Source organism: Stegostoma tigrinum, chromosome 8 (genome assembly GCF_030684315.1).
Source record: "Stegostoma tigrinum isolate sSteTig4 chromosome 8, sSteTig4.hap1, whole genome shotgun sequence".
Classification (NCBI taxonomy): domain Eukaryota; kingdom Metazoa; phylum Chordata; class Chondrichthyes; order Orectolobiformes; family Stegostomatidae; genus Stegostoma; species Stegostoma tigrinum.
In genome coordinates, this window is record NC_081361.1 from 64067133 (window position 1) to 64089714 (window position 22582).

The following is a 22582-nucleotide window of genomic DNA, read 5'->3' on the forward strand; positions in this document are numbered from 1 at the left end:
CTGTCTCTTATTGGAAATAGTTATTGCCTGGTATTTGTGTGGCACAATTGTTACTTGCCAATTGTCAGCCCAAGTCTGGATTTTGTCCAAATATTGTTGTATATGAACATGGACTGCTTCAGCATGGGAGTCACAAATGCTGCTGAACATTGCGCAATCGTTCGTAAACATTCCCACTTCTGACTTTGTAGACAGAAGGTCACTAATGAAGCAGCTGAAGATGGTTGGGCCCGGGAACACTCCCTGGAAAACTCCTGCAGAGATGTCCTGAAACTGAGACGACTGACCTCCGACAACCACAATCATCTTCCTACGTGCCAAGCATGATTCCAACCAGCGGAGAGGTTGCCCTTTGATGCCCAGTGATTAATTTTGCTCGGGCCACAGTCGGTCAAATGCTGTCATACTCATGCCACTTCTAGAATTCAGCTCCTTCGTCTACGTCTAACCACGGCTGCAGTAAGGTCGGGAGTTGAGTGGCGCTGACGAAGCCCAAACAAAAAGTATCAAGTGACAGCGCTCCGGACAGCCGTCCCTCCTCTGGACGCTGCGCATGTGCGAGCGCGAGCGGTCTCGTCACGTGTGGGGTGACGCGCTGGGCGCTACGTACTGCCTCCCGACCTCCATCTCTTTCCATAGCCGCCATCTTGGTCACCGCGTGTTTCTTTTGGGTCCGGGCAAACATAATAAGGTTTGTGAGTGGGGCAGGGAAAGTTTTGAGAGTGTAAGTCGTCGGACAGTCGGCTCGTTGATCAGGTCGGCGTGGAATCTGCGTGCGAGTGATTTAAGCATTGATGGGAAACGATTCGTTTGGTTGGGGCATTTTTTTTGTAAAAAGTATTTGGTAGCTGGGTTTTTAGAAGCGGGCAGTTTGTGCAAATTTAGTGGCTGGTTCTTGTTCAGAGGCCAGGACGAGGTTAGGCCGCATCCTGACTTCTGTTGTGAGCCCGGGTGGACGGAGTGTTTTAGTTCTGTGTCTGATCGGAGAAAAACACTCATTTTCTGAGATTCGCGTTTCATGTTCGTTGCGGACTGAATTCTTGTTGTTGGTTACATTTAGGAGGGACACGGCGTGAGTGTAGTTGAAGTTTTCAATCTGCCTTCCATTTGTACTTGGTGTTTGGGACGTGTTACTCTACTGATGCGGGGTTATGATGAAAAAATGTAAGAATTTACAGAAGATTAGACGTGAGTGTACGGGTGATAAAACTACTTGATAACTAACATTTTGACCAGAATCACAAATTGAATTTACGGGAATAGATTCTATTGCGTACTTGTAATTTAAGTTTTGATCCAAGTATTGATAATTTGAATTTTTTTATCTTCCTCAGAGTAAACACTATGAATCAGGAAAAATTAGCTAAACTGCAGGCTCAGGTCCGAATAGGAGGAAAGGTGAGGTTTTTGTTTAATTAATATAACTTAATACCGTGGATGTTGCTTATTGCCTATTCCTCATTTCAGTTGAGGGTTGCATTTCAATAATGCCTTTTGTGACCTTAGGATGTCCTGGTGTTTTTACAGACAATAAAGTACTTTTAGAAAAACACTTAGTCATTGCAGTACAGTAATACATTAGTTTGCCAGTGCTTGTGACTTAGATTGTTGTAAGGCAAGTGTATTTTTGTCACCACCCAGTTTTAGTCTGTGTGCAGAGATTATTAAGTGGAGAGCCCGTATCTCGTGAAAACAAGTGTCGTGAATACATTATGGTCCTGGCTGAGATTGACTTATATTTTGAAACCTTTCTGCAAGTTGTCAGCATTCGGAAGAGTGAGGAGCAGGATCAAGCAATTCATTCCCTCAAGCCTCTTTCACTATTTGCTATGATCATGGCTCAATTGGTCTCAATCGACTTGTTGCTCACGTAACCCTTTAAAGCATCACCAGTTCAAAATCTGTCTATCTCTTCCTTAAGTTTATTCAGTGATCTGGCATCCACTACACTCAGAGTAGTAACTCGTCATCATCTTAAAATCTGTCACTCCTTGCCCTAAAGTGACATTCCAGATTGCCTCACAAAGGGAAATGTCTGCACTACTTGTACTTTGTCAATTCCCTTTAGAATCTTGTATTCCTCAATTAGAGCTCCCTCATCTTTATCAACTCTTGAGTATAGGCCTAATCTGCTTGTCTTTCCTCATAAGACAAGCTTTTTTGTCTCTGGAATTAATGTAATGAAGCTTCTCTGAACTGTCTCCAATACACTTACTTGTCTCCAAGTAACTGGACCATAAGTGTACACCGTACTCCAGATGCAATCTTGCCTTGTTCAATTACTTTAAGATTTCCCGACTATACTCCACCCCTTAAGCAAGAAATGCCAAAATATCATTTGCCCTCCTTATTACCATTGCGCATTGACAACTAGACCTCCCCTCATTCCCACCCCCTTTGTTGCACCGAAGCAGTTTGAAGTTTCTCTGTTTAATTTGCCGATTCTTTCTTTCTTTCTTATAGAACATAGAACAGTACAGCACCTTACGGGCCCTTCAGCCCATGACGTTGTGCCTTTTCGTTGTAATTTACTGTAGTATCTATTTTAGTGTCATCTGCAAATCTAGCTACAGTTCATTCTATATTGATGACTTGGATGCAAGGGTAGATTGTAAAAAGGTGGGCCCTGACATCTGAACCCTGAGGTAGCCCACGAGTTGCAGCTTGCCAGCCAGAAAAAGGCCCATTTATCCTGACTCTTGGTTTCCTGATGTTTGGTCAGTCCTCTCTCCAAGCTAACATATTAGCCCTAACCATATATGATCTTGCCTTAGGCGTAAACCTTTTGTACCATATCAAGTTCAGAGCGTCACTTTAAAAGAAACCTTAGTATTAAGCTTGTCCGTAGCCTCTTTAGTCAGAATGTTATGGCTTTGACGTGCATTCGGCCTGACGCTACAATGAAGAACTGCGGAAGTGCTACCCTCTCTTATACAGAGTAATCGTTTAGATGGGATGTTAAACTGAGGCGGCGCTTGGTTGTTTCACGCAGATATTCAAGATTGCATGACTGAATTTTGCGGAGCAGCATATGCCCTGTTCCTACTCAACTGACAGCATTAAACTGGGGGAAGAACTTTATTTTCATTGCTGGTCTCAATAGTTGCTACATATACAGACTGAATGCTTTAGTTCAGAGCCATTCATTATATGTGATCAGCTTTGGCAAGTTTGAAGGGATTTGTAACAATAAACCATCCAATAAAACGAGCTGGTTATTTTACGTGTAGACAGAAGAGGCATCATGGAAGCATATGTGCTTCATGGAGTTACACAAGTTGCAGATGATGCTTGGCAACTGAGGATAGATCACAAATCTATCACTCATTCTCTCAATTACAGCAATTTTTTTTATTGGCATTCTTGATAAAAATTATATACCTCAAGTACTGGTTTACTGTATTATCACATTCTCCACAATGTCCAAGTCTTGGCTTGAGGGTATGAGTGAGAAAATTCTTGGCTGGTATATTTTGTTTAAGGCAAAATTACCTTATTTTAAGTGATTTATGCTGTAAATAAGGTAGAATATTGATGAGTATACTCCCTGCATTGCGTTTCTATTACTTAGTGTTTTTTTTTGTTGATTCTGTGGACATCATGATCAAACGGTGCACTGCTGGTCTCATAGATGCCAGTTAATAAAAAAAACCTACTGTAATGACGAACAATAGCTGATTTCAATGGTAGGATTCTACAAAACGATAAATAGTCTCCTAGGTTAGTTTGATTAATAGCTTCAAAGTTTGACCTGTAATAATGAAGTCTTTACACATCGCTCTTTTTTCATTCACATTCTGATAATTTGGAGGAAATTATTTCCTTTTTATTCAAGTATAATTACCTCCACTCCCAACTCCTCATAAACACAGATGAACAGGTGTTGGAATTTTATTCTGACTTCAGGAATAAGCCACACTACGTGGACAACTCGAACGGAGATTTGTCCTTCATTTGGCAGGTACCTTGAAACATGAGGTCAGTGCTGTTACATAGTACCATTATATTTTATTCTCAATAAGTGAATAAAATGTCTACTTTATCTGTGAAAAGGAAGTTGCCTTTGAGTGAGCATTGCAATCAGATCTTGTGGTGCATATCATGGTTATCTTACAAAGTATTATTTTTTGAGGATTTAATTTCGAGGTTTTTTTACTCGTGTGTCTGCTGGTTGGTTCAAAAAGCGTGTTCTTTGGTGTGACTATGTTCTGTTCCACATCTAGAGATTGACATATAGAATCACCCAAAGTTTCTAGTCCTGATCACTAATCAGTGATGACTATCAGAAAATGCTGAGAGTTGAGAGTTCCATTGGCTTGGCTTTGATTCCACACGGTTGAACTGTTTGAAAGAGAACACAGCAGGCCAAGCAGCATCTGAGGAGCAGGAAAGCTGGCATTTTGGGCCTATACCCTTCTTCAGAAAAACAGATTTTTCAGAAGAAGAGTTTAGGCCCAAAACTTCAGCTTTCCTGCTTCCCTGCTGCTTGGCCTGCTGTGTTCATCCAGCTCTTAGCTTGTTATCTCAGTTGAAGTGTTTGTTTCAGGCAGAAGAATGTGCTACGAGTGAAGCAGACTGGTTAGTGCTAGGACTCCTACCCCAGCCATGGGCATGTGTGAGGAGCAAGATGCACTGTGTGTCTTTCGGCTGTAATACTGATGATATATGATTGCATTACAATGTGAGTTCCCTTCTGAAAGTTAAATTGACAGATTTCAAGGTAGATCACCAATTTTGTACTAACATTTCTGATCAAAAGGGATCTGTCAAAAGTAGAAATTTTTATTTTCTGAATTAGGTTTGCCTTACCTTAAGCTCTATTTATATTTTGTATTAAAAAGGATTTTTCACCCCATTATTTTACAATACACTGCAGACACCCATAATAACAATATAAATTATTGGGCATTTTAAATATGTCCTGTTAACAACTAAATTTTAACATAATTTCCATGAATTTTTGCAGGTTTCCGTCTTTAGTAGACATCCATCTCTTTGTAAAATTAGTTTCTTACAGCATTGCAGATGAACTAATAGGAGTCAAGTCTGCACTTTTGCGCTTTAAAGTTACTCTGTGTATAATAAATCAAAAACATTGAAAATAGGAGTGGAAGTAGGTCATTCAGCTCTTCAGTTCTTTGCCATTCATTATGATCACAGCTGATCATCCAACTCAGTAGACTATTCCTGCTTTTCCCTGTACCCTTTGATTCCTTTAGTCCCACGTGCTATATCCTACCCTTTCTTGAAATCATACAATTTTTGGCCTCAACTACTATCAAGTTCCATGGGCTCACTACTCTGAGTGAAGAAATTCCCCTCATCTCACTCCTATCTGGTCTACCCATCATTTTTAGATTGTGGCCCCTGGTTCTTGTTCCCCTTGTTAGCTTCCCTGCATTTAGTCCCTTTGATTTTATAGGTTTTAATGAGATCTCCCCCTCATTCTTCTGAACACCAGCAAATATAATCCTAACCCAATCAGTTCCCCCCTCATTGCCACTCTTGCCATCCCAGGAATCGGTCTGCTAAACCTTTGCTGCATTATCTCTGTCCCAAAAACATCTTTCCTCAGGTTGGGAGACCAAAGCAGTGTTCCAGGTGTAGGCTCACTAAATCTCTTGTTGCAGCAAGACATCGTTGGTCCTGTACTGAAATCTACTTGGTGTGAAGGCAAACATATAAATTGCCTTCTTTACTGCCTGCTGCACCTGCATGCTTAACTTCGCTGTCTTGGGTATGAGGTCTGATTGTGCATCCCCTCTCTGTTTATAGCTGTTTAGATATTCTACCTTCCTGTTTTTGCTCCCAAGTGGATAACCTCTCATTTACCAATATTATACTGCATCTACATCAAAACTGTTCTGACCAAAAGGTCTGATAAAATTGTGCTATTCCAGTTTTAGGAATAACTTGCAAGTATTGAAGTACAGCTTTTTAAATGAAGTAAGATTATTTTACAGTGGACCCAAAGGACTTTTGCACTGTTATTCATTCTTTTACCAGTTTTAAATCTGTAGTATTGCTATCAATAACTATACTAATTTATGCATTTTACATCTAACCCATTTATCATTCATCATACTTTTTGTGTCTGGGGACTGTTCTTAGCTTTCATAGTGCAGGCATGACGTTTTGTGCATGGATGGCTTTTTGATTTCTGGCTTCATTTCACTGCTGAATGAAATTATATAATGACTTTAAGTCAACAGATCATGGTTGTTAATACATGAGAATAGTTTGGTTGCATAATTTGGTTGACTGGCTTTTTATCAACCTGTCTTTAGCTGTTTCGTTCGAGAAGAAAAATCATGCATGTTTTACGTTTCGTCACAGCAGCAATGGAAAATGCCTCTGAGTTTAGCCTATTAAAGTAAACAAAATTGTATTACTAACAGAACAAGTTCTTTTAAACCATGCCTTGTTCATGTGTAATCTATCACTGTTTTTGCATTCATGTGAAGTAATATACTGTTTAAACTTTGCATTAGTGATAACTATTTGTGTATTCTTGTGTTATTACAAATTAATTGAAGTTTAATGTCATGTGCTGATGTTAATAGGATTCTACAGAAATATTTCTCATTAGTTTTATTAACTGTTTCATATTTAAGCTGTAATAATGGAAGAAGCCTTTTAGTATACTTTTCCTTTGACTAGTTTCCAGTAATTGGCCATGCTGGTTAACTTTGCAAACAATTTTTATTTTCAGGGTACAGCTCGCAGAAAGAAGAAGGTAGTACATAGAACAGCTACAGCTGATGATAAAAAATTGCAAAGCTCGCTGAAGAAACTGGCAGTCAATAATATTGCTGGAATTGAGGAGGTACCTACTGTGCATTTTTTTTACTAAATTATTTGATCACTTAATCTATTGTAAAATTTTCTGTACGTCAGTTCAAATCTATTTGTGATTTGGCTTCACTAATAGAAACTGTATTTTCAGTTTCTCTCTTGAGAGACATGATTCCATTTTAATTACGTTGCTGGCATTTTTTTGCTTCCCAACATGGAGCTTGCGTGGTGGATGAATGCAACTACTTTGAGTTCTTTTCTGCCATCTGAATTTCTTTTGGAAGTTATGGTCTGGTTCTTCTGTAAACTTGTAAAAATGGATTGGTGTCACAGCTCATTATCTAGCTTTGCGAAGTAGACTGTTAATCTGAACAGTACGAAAACAGATTGATGTGTGCCATGGTTCCAAATCCGAATAGTACTTGTGCACTAACTACAGTTGAAAAAAATGAATCTGTGGATATTAAATGCCAAAAAGTAGGACACTTTTGCTGTATTATGATTGATAACATAAACCCTTATTATCTGATCTTGAGCATAACCAGTTGGTTTGGGTGATGGAAGCTGCTAACGTTAAACCGCACAACAGTGTGGGTCTCTGTTTTCGGATCGAGGGATGAAAATTTAAACAACCATGTTCATGAGCTGATTCCTCTAAGAGACACTATTAAAGTTGCTATTTAATACTACATTGAAAATATTTATTCAGATGAATGACACATGTTATGAATATTTCTATTTCGTCCTGAACAGGTGAATATGATTAAGGATGATGGCCAGGTCATTCACTTCAATAATCCTAAAGTACAGGCCTCATTATCTGCCAATACTTTTGCTATTACCGGCCATGCTGAGACAAAACAGATCACAGAAATGCTTCCTGGCATCCTGAGCCAGCTTGGAGCCGACAGTTTAACAAGTCTTAGAAAGTTAGCTGAACAGTTGCCACGGCAAGGTATGAATAAGATCTTTTGCATATTTGTGCTTGTGTTTCATTCTTCTGTAGCATGACAACATGCGCAGTGGGTTATCAGAGCCAAGAAAATAGTGTGAGTATCTTCGTGTGAATATGTATTTGTATTGCTTATGTAGAACAATTTTAGCGTGTAGATGGAACAAGCAAATAATTCCATTTACAACCTACTGTACCTGTAAACAAGGAATATTTGCTAGGTCACTGGATCACAAATCGAAGATTTATTGGAATTAATTTTGGAGAACATTATTAAGTTGAAAATATATAATTTGTAGTTATAGCTCCTTTTCAAACTAAAGATGTCCCAAAATGTTTCACAACCAATTAAATATTAAGTGTGGTTACTGTTAGGTAAGAAATATGGCGATTAAACTGCATGGAGCCAAATCCCAAAAACTGAGTGAGATAATTTGTTGTAATAAAGTTCATTCAGGAATAAATATTGACTGTGGCTCTGGGGAGCAGCTCCTCATCTGTACATTAGTGCCAAGGCATCTCTTGCATCCATCTGGGAGAGCAGATAAAACAAGTTACTGTCTCATATAGCAGACAGTACCTCCAGTAATGTAGCATTATGTCACCACTGTGCTGCAGTGTCAGCTTGGATTGTTACACCTCAACTCTAATGTAGTTTTTATTCAGCCAAGAATGCAATCACTTAGCTAAAAAATTTGTCATAAATGGAATGAGGATTTTTTTTAAGTCTTCATGTATGTGCGTTCTTTTTTACCAGCTGGATCAAAGAAAAACTAACTTTAATTCTCAATTTGTTCATCTATGCTGCTGGTATTTGCAGTCTTGTATGGGTTCAACGTACAATATCATGTAAATTTTCACACTGGCTTAGGTTGCTAGGCCCTAGGACCTGAGTATTACTGGCTACAGTGTATTTCAGAGGGGTGGTAGTTTTAGAACAAAGATTCAAATATAACATTAAAACCTGTAGATAGTTTTGTTAGGAATATGAAATAAAATTTGGATAATTAGAATTAACTGGACTGTTACTCCATTAAGAGTTTATTTTAAGCCACAAAAAGGAAGAAAATTAAGGAATGATGAAAGCAATAAAAGAAAATGCCGATACAGTGGATCCATTATAAACCCTAAAGCCTGAGATGGATCAGTGTAAAAATTATACTTATCTGGCAAAATTGTGAGGTTGTGGGTAGGATCCAGGATTGTTTACTACAAAGATCGCAATAACACTGATTCATAATTTGGGAAATGAAGTTGTGTAAGTAGCTTACTTGGGGAAATATCAAGGAAATAGCACCTGGTTACATTTTCACATGAAAGAAAGTACAAGAAAAGTTGATCATTAAAGTAAATACAGTAAGATTCTGGAAAAGTATAGATTAGTGCTAATAAATCAAACAAACTTCAGAAAAGACAGACATTAAGCCAAAAAAATTAGGAAAGACAGGATTGCTAGAAATGAATGAATAGGATAACAATGGATAAGATTGAATTTGTGGGTTGTGTGAGATATTCTTCTGACCAAGCTTGCTGAATTCTTACTGAGCGACTGGTGTTCTAGTACGAAGTCTTGCACCACAGCTTGTAGAAATTACCCACACAAGCCTTAGTTAAACTCATTGTATTGGGTAACTGTTGAATCATTTTCTAAAAGGCAAAAGTTATTTACAGGCGTTTGTTTGAGGAAGTCCGTTGAGTTGGGAGTAAAACTATAAATGTAATAAAAAAAACGACATGTAAACTGCAAAAGGATAGATTTAGGGTGAATTCTGGGAAGTTCTTCATGTACTGCAGTCAACATGCCCATTGCTGTCATTTCCACATCAACAAGCAATAATCATAATAAATTGTAAGGCTGTGTGGATTGAGCTGTAAAAATTTGAATGACCAAGAGACGACTTCATCAAAATCATGCATAAAGAAATCTAGCGATCTTGAGTGGGAAATCTGAGACCAACGGCCACAAAATCCAGATTGGAATCCAACAAACCCTCATGCTGTTGACAATCTATCTGTCAGTGGCTATTCACCTCAAAGTTAAGCTACCCTTTGATCTGGGCAGTACTCACCAGCTAGATGGAAAACTTTAGTCTTAGTCAATTCCATACCAAAACCAAATTAACCACCATAAATATAGTGATTTACAATTTGTATTGCAGCAGTGTTGCTGTTCATTTTTTTTTTAATTTCTTCAATTCTGTATGTGAGAATCTGTCTGCCTTTAAAGGTTTATAAAACAAAATTCATACCTGTCAGTGGTAGACACGTTCCACTCGCCAGGAAGAAGGGACTCTGGAATATAGAGTCATAACAGCACGGAAAAAGACTCTTCAGTCCAACTCATCCGTGTCGACCAAGTTTCCCAAATTAAACTGGTCCCAACTGCCTGCATTTGGCCCATATGCTTCTAGACCTTTCCAATTCACTTACCACTTAAATGTGTTTTAAATGTTGTAACTGTACTTGCATTTACCACTTCCTCTGGCAGGTCATTTCATGTATGCAATGCCCCATATGTGAAAATGTTGCCCTTCAGGAGTAGTTAACATTGGGATAATGTGATACCAATATGATGAGAACTTCGTGTACCTTGAAAGTCACCTTTTTCAGATGGTCATGGATTGAGAATGAGTGTGTGCAGATTTGAGCTGATTGATAGAAGAAGCAATGGAGATGTGACAGGCTGAAGAGGATTATGTTTAGTGAGATCTTAAAATAAGAGGGGTAGATATGATAACAAATGCAATGTGGAGAAATAGATTTTGGAATCTTGAGCTCAGGGGTAACTTGTCTCTTGAGCTCTAAGTTATCACCACCTCTGCAGAGACTTTGGCTGTTGTCATTTAAATGCAATGGCAGGGTTTAAAGAACAGCAAATTTCTCCCGGTGTGATGACCAGAATTTCTTTCTGAACTAATATCACCAAAATCGATGGTCTCGTCATTTATTTCATTGATGTTTGTGAAATCTTTTTGCATAGTAGTCATTTGCCTAAATTTCCAGAGCAAGGGCAGCTGAAGAGTACTGCACTGATAGTCAAGGGTGTGGGATGCACCAAGTTTGTGCAATAGCTGTGTAATCCAATTTCTTTGTTGACTGATTATCCCAAGGAGTCTGAATACCTGCTCCATGACATTAGGAAAATTACAATAGTAGGCTGTCGAACTGAATAAAATTGCTTCCTGTTCAACACAAGTATGATTGACCTTCTACCTCAACCCCATTCCGATAAAGTAAGGGATGCAGAAATGGGCAGTACATGAAATGTGGAATTTAAGATAGAGATTACAGTTACAAACAAACTTTTTTTAAATGAGTAAGATTCCAGGCTAGATACAAGTGAGAAAAATGTTGGAGATGTACACAACTTGCTTAAGAAATTAGGAGTAGATGACTGTGTCCATTGGGCTTGCTCTGCCTTTCAACAAGATCAAGATTGATCTGGTCTTGTTCTCAGCTGCACCTGCCTACCTATGTCACCTATTACCATCCACTCCCTTGGCAATTTAAAAAAAATGCCTGACTGAGTCTTAAATGTTTTTCACTAATTCAGGCCCCATTGCTTGCCAGGGATAAAAGTATACCCCACCACCATCCACACCCCTAAACCAGTCATCATCATAGGTTCGTTTTTCAGAGACCCTCACCAACTTGATGCAAGAGCAAGACAGTGACCCGGTTACAAAAACGCAATCCTTTATTATAAAGCAAGTACAAGCTTCAGAGGATTGCTGTACGCAACCCGGCTCAGAGTACTGAGTATTGTGAGCGATTCTCCCTGAACAGGGGACAGTCCCTGCTTTTATACGCTTGGAATTGGCAGATACATGTTACTACATCTGAGAACAGGATACAGCTTTGATTGTCACCAAGTGTATGATAACAGGTTGCGATTTCATGTGGTGACAACTGCCTGGCTTGATCAAAGGTCAATGACCTGGCCATTTCAGCAGAAACAGGGGTAGGCAGCAGTGTGGGTAGAGCCATAAAGATTACAGAGCTTAATGCTTTTTGTGTTTACATACGTTTCACACCCCTATATATGTTACACACCCGATGCTATTCGGGCAGGAAGTTCAGACAATGTTCACGTACCCCTGTATGAGAAGAGAAGGAGCATAAAAATTCATGGGATGTGAACCCATTAACATCTCAATCTCTGTCTTAAGTACCAGTGGAGCAGGTACAGAAATTCCTTGGGATAGTAAGGATGAAAGACTTGAGATGAAGAACAGACTGCCAAAATCTGGGAATTTCTGAATTGAAGAATTCTCTTCATGGAGAATGTTAGGGGATGTAATATTCAAGTTCTAAGTTGTGAAGGTTTGTTTGAGATGTAGTATTTTCATTGGTGGATAAGCAACGGAGTTCATGCATTTAAGTTGCCATTATATTCATATGAAAATTATACTTGTATAAATGTTGGCCTCATGATCTTTGGCCTAAATATCTCAATTTTCTTCCAGGGCCAAAAATTTGAGGCCATGTATAATCCCTGATGCCAGTTAATTTATTATCAATTTATGAAATTATTAATGAAATTGTTTACTAGATAATGATGAAACTGTTGCTTTTTAATGTTCACGTTATTTTTGTTCATTCACAATCTGAACATGAATAATTAGAGTGTAAATTCTTTGGTCTCTATCACTCTCTTGTGTTGCAACCAGTTGATAGTTTTCGGTTCAATCAAGCATGCATGTAAATCCCTCAAACGTGACCCATGTAAAAGTCACCTCTGACTTGGAGCCTAAAAAGTAGTCCAAAATTCAACTTCTACATGTTGTAATGTTCATACCAAAGTTTTAAGGTTTTTTAATGCATTTTATTACATGCAACGTTCTATGTTTTTTAAAAAAAGTTCTAGCAGTTAAATCCACAACAAGTTTAATATGAAAACAATTTAAGTATTTAAGGGTCACAAATAAAGACAGCATCTGTGTAGCTTTGAATTGGATAAGACTAATTTTGCTTAGAAGAAACCTTCCTTCTGTGCTCTGGAATTCAGCACAGTGGATGAAGTGTGATTTAGTTGTTTATGCTCATACACAGTTAGCATGATTTTAAAATAAGAAGGAAAATGGATTGATTTTAGTAACCTGTTATCACAAACTGGGACTTTTTAGGTGCCTCAAAGCCACTGATGTGCATTTGAAGCATCGTTGATTTTATAATGTAGAAAATATAGTGGCCAGTTTGCACACAGCACACTCCTATGGTCAGAAATGTGATAACAATTCAGATAATTCCTTTTCATGTCAATTTGTTGTGTATGAATTTGACTGGATGGCATGGAAATTGAATTTCCTTGTGTAAATATATTTGGGGTATATTGATCTGTTACTGCCTTATTTATTGGCCACTATCTCTTAAACTTGTACCTTGCAGTTTTACGTTTATATTGTCACAATCTATGTAGAATATAAATCAGTTTGTGTCATGAAATGTTTTTAATAATAGTTTTCTGGATGTAGTGCATGTCTTTAACTAAATTTGAAGTAATATAGAAATATAGTGTTATGTTTCATCAAAACACTTGGACCTTTTCGTAATGGCATGTTGTAAAGGTGTTATAATTTGGGAAGTGTACATTTTTGGTACTGATCTAAACCATTTATTTTCTGTTTAATCTAGTTTTGGATAATAAAACGCCCAAACCTGAAGACATTGATGAAGAAGATGATGACGTCCCAGGTAGAGTGATAGTTTAGTCTTAATCTTGCAACCTGATTCTTATTTTATAACACTGTCGATGATTATTTCCTTCGCTTTGATAGTAGACTGACAGGGTTGTGATTGACTGTTCGATTTGTCTTGTTAACCTTTTTTTTTGTGAATAGGATATACCCAGCAATTTTCCACATCATCGCTAGATGCCAGTGTTGTAGCTACACGAGCACAACTTGATTTAGGGCATTTAGCACTGGAGCACAGACACGGTTAGTTCTAGCGCACAATTCTTAAGTACTCTTGGTGGAAAATTTCCTGGGGACCCTAATGTTTGCAATATCTAGAGCATTCAGCTGTTTCTTGATGTTATGTGGAGAATTAAATTGGCTGAGGACAGTCATATGTAAGGCTGGGAACTTCAGGCGCAGATTGAGATAGATCATTCGCTTGGCACTTCTGACGGAAGATTGTTGCGTGTCCTTCAGCTTTGTCATCTGTGCTGTGTTTCCTCATCTTTTGAGGACTGGGATATTTCTGAAGTTGGTTGTTTAGCTGTCCCCTATCATTTGTAACTGAATGTGGCAGGATTGCAAAGCTTAGGTCTGATCCCTTGGTTATATGATCACTTTTGCTCTGTCTGTCACATGTTACTTGTGTTATTTGGAATGCAGTCATTGTCAGGAGACCAAAACATTGCACGCTGCTCCAGGTATGATCTTACCAAGGCCTTCTACAATTGCAGCAAAACATCCATGCTCCTGCTTTTGAATCATCTCTCTGCAGACCAGTTATTGGAAAAAAATGAACTTGTCTTGATTTGGTTACGTATTACTTCAGGTTCAAAGAAAAAGCTTTTTCTCTTTGAGTCTCCTATCCATGGAGATCCTATATAGATGGAAAGACTGTTGGGAAATGGGAAATCTGCACCACAGACATCAAACCACAAATTTCTTTGGGCAACTTTTTAAGATTGACCTCATTCTCAGTGATCTGCTTGGCAAAAATATACCTATTGTCAATGCTATTGGTAAAAGTGACTATCACACAGACTTTGTGGAGATGAGGTCCTGATGTCTTAATGATAATGTTTTCCATCATGTTCTGTCACTGTGAGTCAATGGGGTAGACCATAGGTGCTGGAGTAGGCCATTTGGCCCTTCGAGCCAGCACCACCATTCATTATGATCATGGCTGATCATACACAATCAGTATCCTGTTCCTGCCTTATCCCCATAACCCTTGATTCCACTATCTTTAAGAGCTCTGTCTATCTCTTTCTTGAAAGCATCCAGAGAGTTGGCCTCCATTGCCTTCTGGGGCAGAGCATTCCATATGTCCACCACACTCGGGGTGAAGAAGTTTTTCCTCAAGTCTGCTCTAAATGGCCTACCCCTTATTTTTAAACTGTCCTCTGGTCCTGGACTCACCCATCAGTGGAAACGTGCTTCCTGTCTCCACAGTGTCCAATCCCTTAATAATCTTATACGTCTCAATCAGATCCCCTCTCATCCTTCTAAACTCGAGAGTATACAAGCCCTGTCGCTCCAATCTTTCAACATATGATAGTCCCGCCATTCCGGGAATTGACCTCGTGAACCTACGCTGCACTCCCTCAATAGCAAGAATGTCCTTTTTCAAATCGGGAGACGAAAACTGCACACAATACTCCAGGTATGGTCTCACCAGGGCCCTGTACAGCTGCAGAAGGACCCCTTTGCTCCTATACTCAATTCCTCTTGTGATGAAGGCCAGCATGCTATTAGCTTTCTTCACTACCTGCTGTACCTGCATGCTTGCTTTAATTGACTGATGTACAAGAACACCGAGATCGCGTTGTGCTTCCCCTTTACCTAAGTTGACTCCATTGAGATGGTAATCTGCCTTCCTGTTCTTCCCACCAAAGTGTATAACCACACATTTATCCACATTAAACTGCATCTGTCCACTCACCTAGCCTGCCCAAGTCACCCTGTATTCTAATAACATCCTCCTCACATTTCTCACTGCCACCCAACTTTGTGTCATCAGCAAATTTGCTAATATTACTTCTAATGCCTTTGTCTATATCATTAATATATATTGTAAACAGCTGCGGTCCCAGCACTGAACCTTGTGATACACCACTGGCCACTGCCTGCCATTCCGAAAGGGACCCGTTTATCACTACTCTCTGCTTCCTGTCAGCCAGCCAATTTTCAATCCAACCCAGTATTTTGCCCCCAATACCATGTGCCCTAATTTTGTTCACCAATCTCCTATGCGGGACTTTATCAAAGGCTTTCTGAAAGTCCAGGTACACTACATCCACTGGCTCTCCCTTATCCATCTTCATAGATACATCCTCAAAAAACTTCCAGAAAATTAGTCAAGCACGATTTCCCCTTCGTAAATCCATGCTGACTCTGACCTATTCTGTTACTGCTATCCAAATGAGTCATAATTTCATCTTTTAAAATTGACTCCAGCATCTTTCCCACCACTGATGTGAGGCTAACGGGTCTGTAATTTCTTGTTTTCTCTCTCCTTCCTTTCTTGAAAAGTGGGACAACATTTGCCACCCTCCAATCCGCAGGAACTGATCCTGAATCTATAGAATCTTGGAAAATAATTACCAATGCGTCCACAATTTCCAGAGCCATCTCCTTAAGTCCCCGTGACCTGATGGTCTGCATCCCAGGGTACTTTATCAGCCTTCAGACCTAACAGTCTATCCAACATCATTTCCTGCCTAATATAAATATCCTTTAGTTTGTCCATTACCCTTGGTCCTCCTGCCACTACTCATCTGGGAGATTGCTTGTGTCTTCCCTAGTGAAGACAGATGCAAAGTACCCATTCAACTCATTTGCCATTTCCTTGTTTCCCATAATAAATTCACCCGTTTCTGACTTCAAGGGCCCAGTTTTAGTCATAACCATTTTTTTTCTTTTCACATACCTAAAAAAGCTTTTACTATCCTCCTTTATATTTTTGGGCCGTTTTCCTTCATAGCTCATTTTTTCAGTGTGTTGCCTTTTTAATTATCCGCTGTTGCTCTTTAAAAGCTTCCCAGTCCTCTGGCTTCCCACTCATCTTTGCTATGTTTTACTTCTCTTTTATTTTTATACAGTTCTTAACTTCCCTCGTCAGCCACGGCTGCCCCCGCCTCCCCTTAGGATCTTTCTTCCTCTTTGGTTTGAACTGATCCTGAACCTTCTACATTATATCCAGAAATACCTGCCATTGTTGTTCCACTGCCATCCCTGCGAGGGTCTTGCACCATTGAACTTTGACCAGCTCCTCCCTCATAGCTCCATAGTTCCCTTTATTCAACTGCAATACTGACACTTCCGATTGTCCCTTCTCCCTCTCAAACTGCAGATTAAAACTTATCATATTATGGTCACTACCTCCTAATGGCTCCTTTACTTTGAGGTCCCTGATCAAATCCGGTCCATTGCATAACACCAGATCCAGAATTGCTGCCTCCCTGGTCGGCTCCAGTACAGGCTGTTCTAAGAATCCATCTCGGAGGCACTCTACAAACTCCCTTTCTTGGGGTCCAGTACCATCCTGATTCTCCCAGTCTGCCTGCATGTTGAAATCTCCCGTAACAACTGTAGTGATACCTTTGTGACAGGCCAATTTCAACTCTTGATTCAACCTGCACCCTACCTCCTGACTCCTGTTTGGGGGCCTGTAGATAACTCCCATTAGGGTCTTTCTACCCTTAGAATTTCTCAGCTGTATCCATACTGACTCTACCTCCTGATTCTATGTCCCCCCTCGCAAGGGACCGAATATCATTCCTCACCAACAGGGCTACCCCACCCCCTCCGCCCACCAGTCTGTCTTTTCGATAGCACGTATAGCCTTGAATATTCATTTCCCAGGCCCTGTCCACTTGAAGCCATGTCTCAGTTATCCCCACAACATCATACTTGCCAACTTCCAACTGAGCCTCAAGCTCATCCACCTTATTTCTTATGTTTCGTGCATTCATATATAATATTTTTAATTTGTTTCTCCCCTCACCCTTCCTATCAATCCTTATTTCACTCGGCCATACTGTACAATCTCTTCTTGAGTTTTCTGCTCTGTTGATTCTGTAGACCTTCTTCACCTCTCATTCTCAATTTCCCTTTAACTTCATTCTTAAATTTCCAGTTTGCCCCCCCCCCCCCCCCCCACACACACACACACACACACACACACACACACACACACACACACACACACACACCCCCCACTTGGTTTAAACACACCTGTGTTGCAGTGGCAAACCTGCCTGCCAGAAAGCTGGTTCCCCGATTATTAAGATGCAAACCGTCCCTCCTGTACAACTTATTCTTACCCCAAAACATAGCCCAGTGATCCAAGAATTTAAATCCTTGCTTCCGACACCAGTCCTCAGCCACACGTTCAGGTCCATTATCTCTCTGTTCCTGCCCTCTCCAGCCCGAGGAACTGGAAGCAAACCAGAGATAACCACCCTGGAAGTCCTGCTTTTCAGCCTTCTTCCGAGTTCTCTGAAGTCCCGCTGTAGAATGCTCCTCCTTTTCTTCCCGACGTCATTAGTGCCGACATGCACCACCACCTCTGGGTCTTCACCTTCACCCTCGAGGATTCTCTGCACTCTGTGACATCCTGGATCCTGGCACCAGGAAGGCAACACACCATCCTCAAATATCGCCTGTTCCCGCAGAAACCCCTGCCAGTCCCTCTCACAATGGAGTCCCCTATTACCACAGCTCTCCATGATGTCTGACTTCTCGGCTCTGCCTCTACAGCAGTTCTTGACTCGCAGACCTGTCCCACCTCTCGGACTGGCAGTGTCGTCTGTCTCTGCGGTTTCCAAGGCAGTCAGCCTGTTTACAATAGGTGTTTCCCTTGGGGTCACTTGTACTTCATTCATGTCTTCCTTTGTCATCGACGTCCCCCTTCTCTCTTCAGGTATCCTCGGTGTAGTGACCTTGCTGAAGGTCCTGTCCAGAAAATTCTCATTCTCTCGGATGAGCCTGAGGTCTTCTAGTTCTTTCTTCAGTGCTGCAACAGCCTCCTTCAGAAGCTGAATGTGTACACACTTACCACAGTTATAGGAGCCAGAAACATCATCAGTGTCCCTAACCTCCCACATCATGCATGCAGCACACTGAATCAGCTTGGCAGTCATGTCTTCACCCTCTTCAACAGTGGTGTAATCTCCTCACTGAGCCTCTTCACCGAAAACTTGCACTTCACTCACCAGGCACTTCCCTCAGCCCTTGTGTGTTTGCTGTGAGTCGTTGGAATCTTAAGGAGGAGGGTGGGAGGGAGGCCCTACCGTGTAGGACCTGGGGCTGAGAATACACCTACTTAAATAGCACTCTGCTGCAAAAAGGACCGGCTGGCTTGGAGGTAAGTACTTAAATAGCACTCACTTAGCTTCCCAACTGCCTCTCTGCCCTGACCTCACGTCCACCCGGCTCGCGCCGCTCTCCACTGCAAAGAGATCAGGCACTTCAAGACTGAGCCCCTGTGAGGCCTTGAGGGTCCATCAGCAGCAGCCAAATTGTTCTCCAAGCACAATCTGCACTCCCATGGCCCTGAATATTCCTGCTTTCCCCTGACTTGCTGGTATTGTAATCAGCCCCAGTTCAATGTAGAATGCAGGCGGGCATGTCAGAAGCAGAACCAAGTATATCTAAAACTTAAGTGTCAATCTGGTGAAAATACAAAACAGGACTACTTGCATGATACACAGCTCATGATAGAGATAAGCAATTCCTCAAACAGTGAATTAGATGTAAGTTCAGCAGTCCTGCCACAGACAATTGCAAATGGTTTTGGACAATTAAACAATTTACTGGAGAAGGAAATGGATCCACAAATATCCCTCTCCCCCAGTGGGAAAGCCCTGCATAATTCAGACAAGGCTGAAACAGTTTGAATAAGTTGCACTGAGTAGATGATCCATCTGTGCCCCACCTGGTGGTGGGAATTGATGGCCTATTGGCTTAATTGCTAGGCTAGTAATCCAGAGATAAATTCCAGGTAGTGGTTCTGGGGACCTGGGTTTGAGTCCTGCTATCGCAGATGGAAGAATTTGAATGGACTAAAATGAAATTGGAATTTCAAGTCAAATGATGATCATGAATCTGTTGGTGGTTCACTAATGTCCATTAGGGAAGGAAACTGCAGTTTCTACCTGGTCGAGCCGACCTGTGACTCCAGACCCCAGCAATGTTGATGACTCTTAACTGCCTCCTTGCAATTAGGGATGAATACTTGCCTATGCAACACCAATCACGTTGTGAATCAGTATTAGAGAAAATGGTCCCAGCATTGCTGGCGCTAATTTTCAGCCCATGTGATTCATTGCTCATGATATCAAGAGACAGTTAGAGAAACACTTGATACAATAATGGCTACAGGCCCAGACAACATTCTGGTAATAGTACAGGCGATCTGTTCCAGAGCTAGCCATGTGCCAGCTGTACCAGTACAGTTACAACATAGCTTTCTGACAACATGGAAATTTCTGACAACATGGAAAATTGGTGTCGTATATGCTGTACACAACAACAAATCCCACACAGCCAATTACTGTCTCACTATTTTGTAGTCTTTCATTTGTAAAGTGATGGAAGGTGTCATCAACACTGCTATCAAGCAGCACTTGCCACGCAATAACCTGCTTATTGACACTCAGCTTGGATTCCAGCAACATTCAAGCTTGACACTGTCCAGATCAGAGCAAACAGCTTGAAAGGCTGTACATCCACAAACATTCACTCTCTCCTTTGAGCGATGCTTAAGATCTTCAGCATCTGCGAGTTACGTGGCAAACATTTACCAAGCTGTATCTAACAGCACCTTCCAGACCCATGACCATTGACATCTAAAAGGACAATAACAGTGGATATGAGAATGCCGCCATCTGCAAGTCTCTGTCCGGGCCATTCATCATCTGAGCCTGAAAATAATCACCAGTCACTGGTTAATGAATTCTAGAACGCCCTTTCTATTTGCATTGAAAGTTGACCAATACCAAATGGACTGCAGATTTTAAAGAAGGCAACTCCCAGCACTGAAGTGCAACTCTGGTTGGGTAGTAAATGGTGGCCTAGCTATGATGCCCAAATCCAGTGAATGAACAGGAAAAGATATGCAGCAAGTGCTGAGCAAATGTGGATCTTCCTCAATGATGTGTCTCCTTTTTTTTTAAACTTTTTTTCCTCTTCTGCCGGTCTCATGAGCTTTGATTATTCTACCTTTACATTAAAGGAATATACCTCATTCATTTGCTGAATGTGCTCATTTGCTTGGTTATTGCTTTATTTTGGATTCATCTTTCTGTGTGTTAGGTTCCTTCTTAAGTTGATTCTGACCTAGTTGAACATTTTTAACTTGGATATATTCTTAGCTTAGCAAGAATTAAATTTTTTGTTCCTGTTTTCTGGACTATCTCCTGTTGTAGTAAACTTGTACCTATTTCACAGAACCCAGTTTAAAACTGGTTGCTTCCTAGTTGAACTAGAAGTTTATTGATTTGAGAATATTCTCTCGTGCACTCCTCCCATCTCAGATATTTCCCTTCCTCTTCCCTTACCACAGTTTATCCCAGTCTGTATTGGGGTATTAGTTTCGTCCCACAGGTTTGAAATCTGGTAGCCTATTTTGCTTCTTTGGAGGTATGTAAATAAAATCAAGTAAACTGTCAACAATATAACATTCCCATGATCTTCCGCTGACAAATACTAAATCAGTTCAATTTAAAACTGCAATATCATCAACCTTTTCAGTATTCCAATGGCCCTTTTTTTTCCCCCTCTGCCATTCCTAAATATTTGGTAACTGAGAATATGAACGACTCATGTCGTGTCAGTCTGACTTGTTGATAAATTGGCCTGAACTGGTGATTTTTTTTTTCCTTTCCACAAATCAGCACTGACCTACTGTGCATCCTTCTGGAGTTGCCATTGAAACATTTTTAAAGACAGTATATTTCTCTTTTTTTTTCGTTCTGCACTTGCATAACATCCACTGTTAGTACTGCATCTGAGTCTTCCCCTCGTGCCAGTCCTTCGAAGGAATGCTGTCAAGTAATATTGACAATTGAAAGAAGTTGCTAGATGGCACAGTGGTAAGCTGTAGTAAAATATTTGGAATAAATAAGGTTTAGAATCGACATTTTAACATTCTCCTATTACAGATTTGATGCTGCAGTCTTTGGAGCTGTTGATAATTCTCTACTAATAATTTGAACGGTTTATACTTTGACCTGTTAAAATTGGATGGAAATTTTTTTATAAGTAAATAGTGCAATAGTTTCACTGTAAACTTGTATTTAAACTTGTTTATGCAGATCTTGTTGAAAATTTTGATGAAGCATCAAAGAATGAAGCCAACTAAAAGCTGCTGGCACACCATAGACTTGGATAAAGACTGTACCAACAAGGAAACTTATTCCAAAGTTTTACTATATTAAAAGTGAAAAATCACAAGTTTGCAAATACAGTGAACTAAGGCATTTTATATTTTAATGATGCTGAATGTTCAGCATCTTTCAATTGGTTGAAATCACTTGTTTGCATTTTGCACTTCGAAAGAGAATCCTTTGGTCTGAAGTTTGTAAGACATTGAGATTTCATTAAAATGCAACCTGAATAGGTTGTAAACACAGTCGTGGACAAGCTGGCGAAGAAGTCTTATTTAAGGTTTTTCCTCATGACATGCAAATAAAATAGATTGAGTAACTCCTTGTCGTACATTGTGTATCTTTCATTTCAATGTTCATTTCATTAAATTGGACTGTAATGAAGCTTCATTTATTTTCATTTTATCTGGTGAAGAGGGTATTTTGAACTTATGATCCTCCCAATTGCATTCTTACCAAGTACCAGTGTTAGTGACAGAGATGATTGCAAATCTATTCTGAGACTGTATCACACCTACCCATCTCAAAACGGTTGAAAATGTGCAATGGTGTTCCTCTTGGCATACCCACACAATATGGCTGTAACAAGGTTGTGGATTGAAACGCTGCCAAATAATTATAATTCTGCCTCGTTTTTACAGAGAATGTAATTTTGGAAAATTCTATTTTGCCGTTCTTCGTGTGAAAACAGGGCTTTGCTTGATTGAATCATGGAGGGCATGAATGTTGTGCCTAGTTAGCTACTCTTACCTTATATTTAGCATCCT

General features: G+C 40.1%; 1 protein-coding gene across 4 annotated transcripts; it reads left to right on the top strand.

The window, feature by feature from the left end:
* The first annotated feature begins 562 nt into the window (after positions 1–562).
* On the top strand, positions 563–22134 carry btf3l4 (basic transcription factor 3-like 4). 4 transcript variants are annotated; one of them, XM_048540029.2, is made up of 7 exons: positions 580–691; positions 1061–1164; positions 1335–1398; positions 6713–6826; positions 7549–7750; positions 13382–13441; positions 21744–22134. In XM_048540029.2, the coding sequence occupies exons 2-7, from the start codon at positions 1142–1144 to the stop codon at positions 21788–21790; spliced, it is 510 nt and encodes a 169-aa protein (XP_048395986.1). In that variant the 5' UTR covers positions 580–691; positions 1061–1141; the 3' UTR covers positions 21791–22134. The 4 variants fall into 4 exon arrangements, with proteins under 4 accessions (XP_048395989.1, XP_048395986.1, XP_048395987.1 ...); XM_048540032.2 differs by lacking the exon at positions 1061–1164 and having other exon boundaries at positions 563–691; XM_048540030.2 differs by lacking the exon at positions 1061–1164 and having other exon boundaries at positions 686–756.
* Positions 22135–22582: the final 448 nt, after the last annotated feature.

What these genes read in the sequence shown, in the direction of transcription:
- btf3l4 (XM_048540029.2), top strand. Translation starts at nt 1,142, where the DNA reads ATGCGGGGTTATGATGAAAAAAT. An exon ending in CGGGGTTATGATGAAAAAAT is followed by an intron (nt 1,165 to 1,334) that starts GTAAGAATTTAC and finishes TATCTTCCTCAG; the next exon opens with AGTAAACACTATGAATCAGG. An exon ending in AGGTCCGAATAGGAGGAAAG is followed by an intron (nt 1,399 to 6,712) that starts GTGAGGTTTTTG and finishes TTTTATTTTCAG; the next exon opens with GGTACAGCTCGCAGAAAGAA.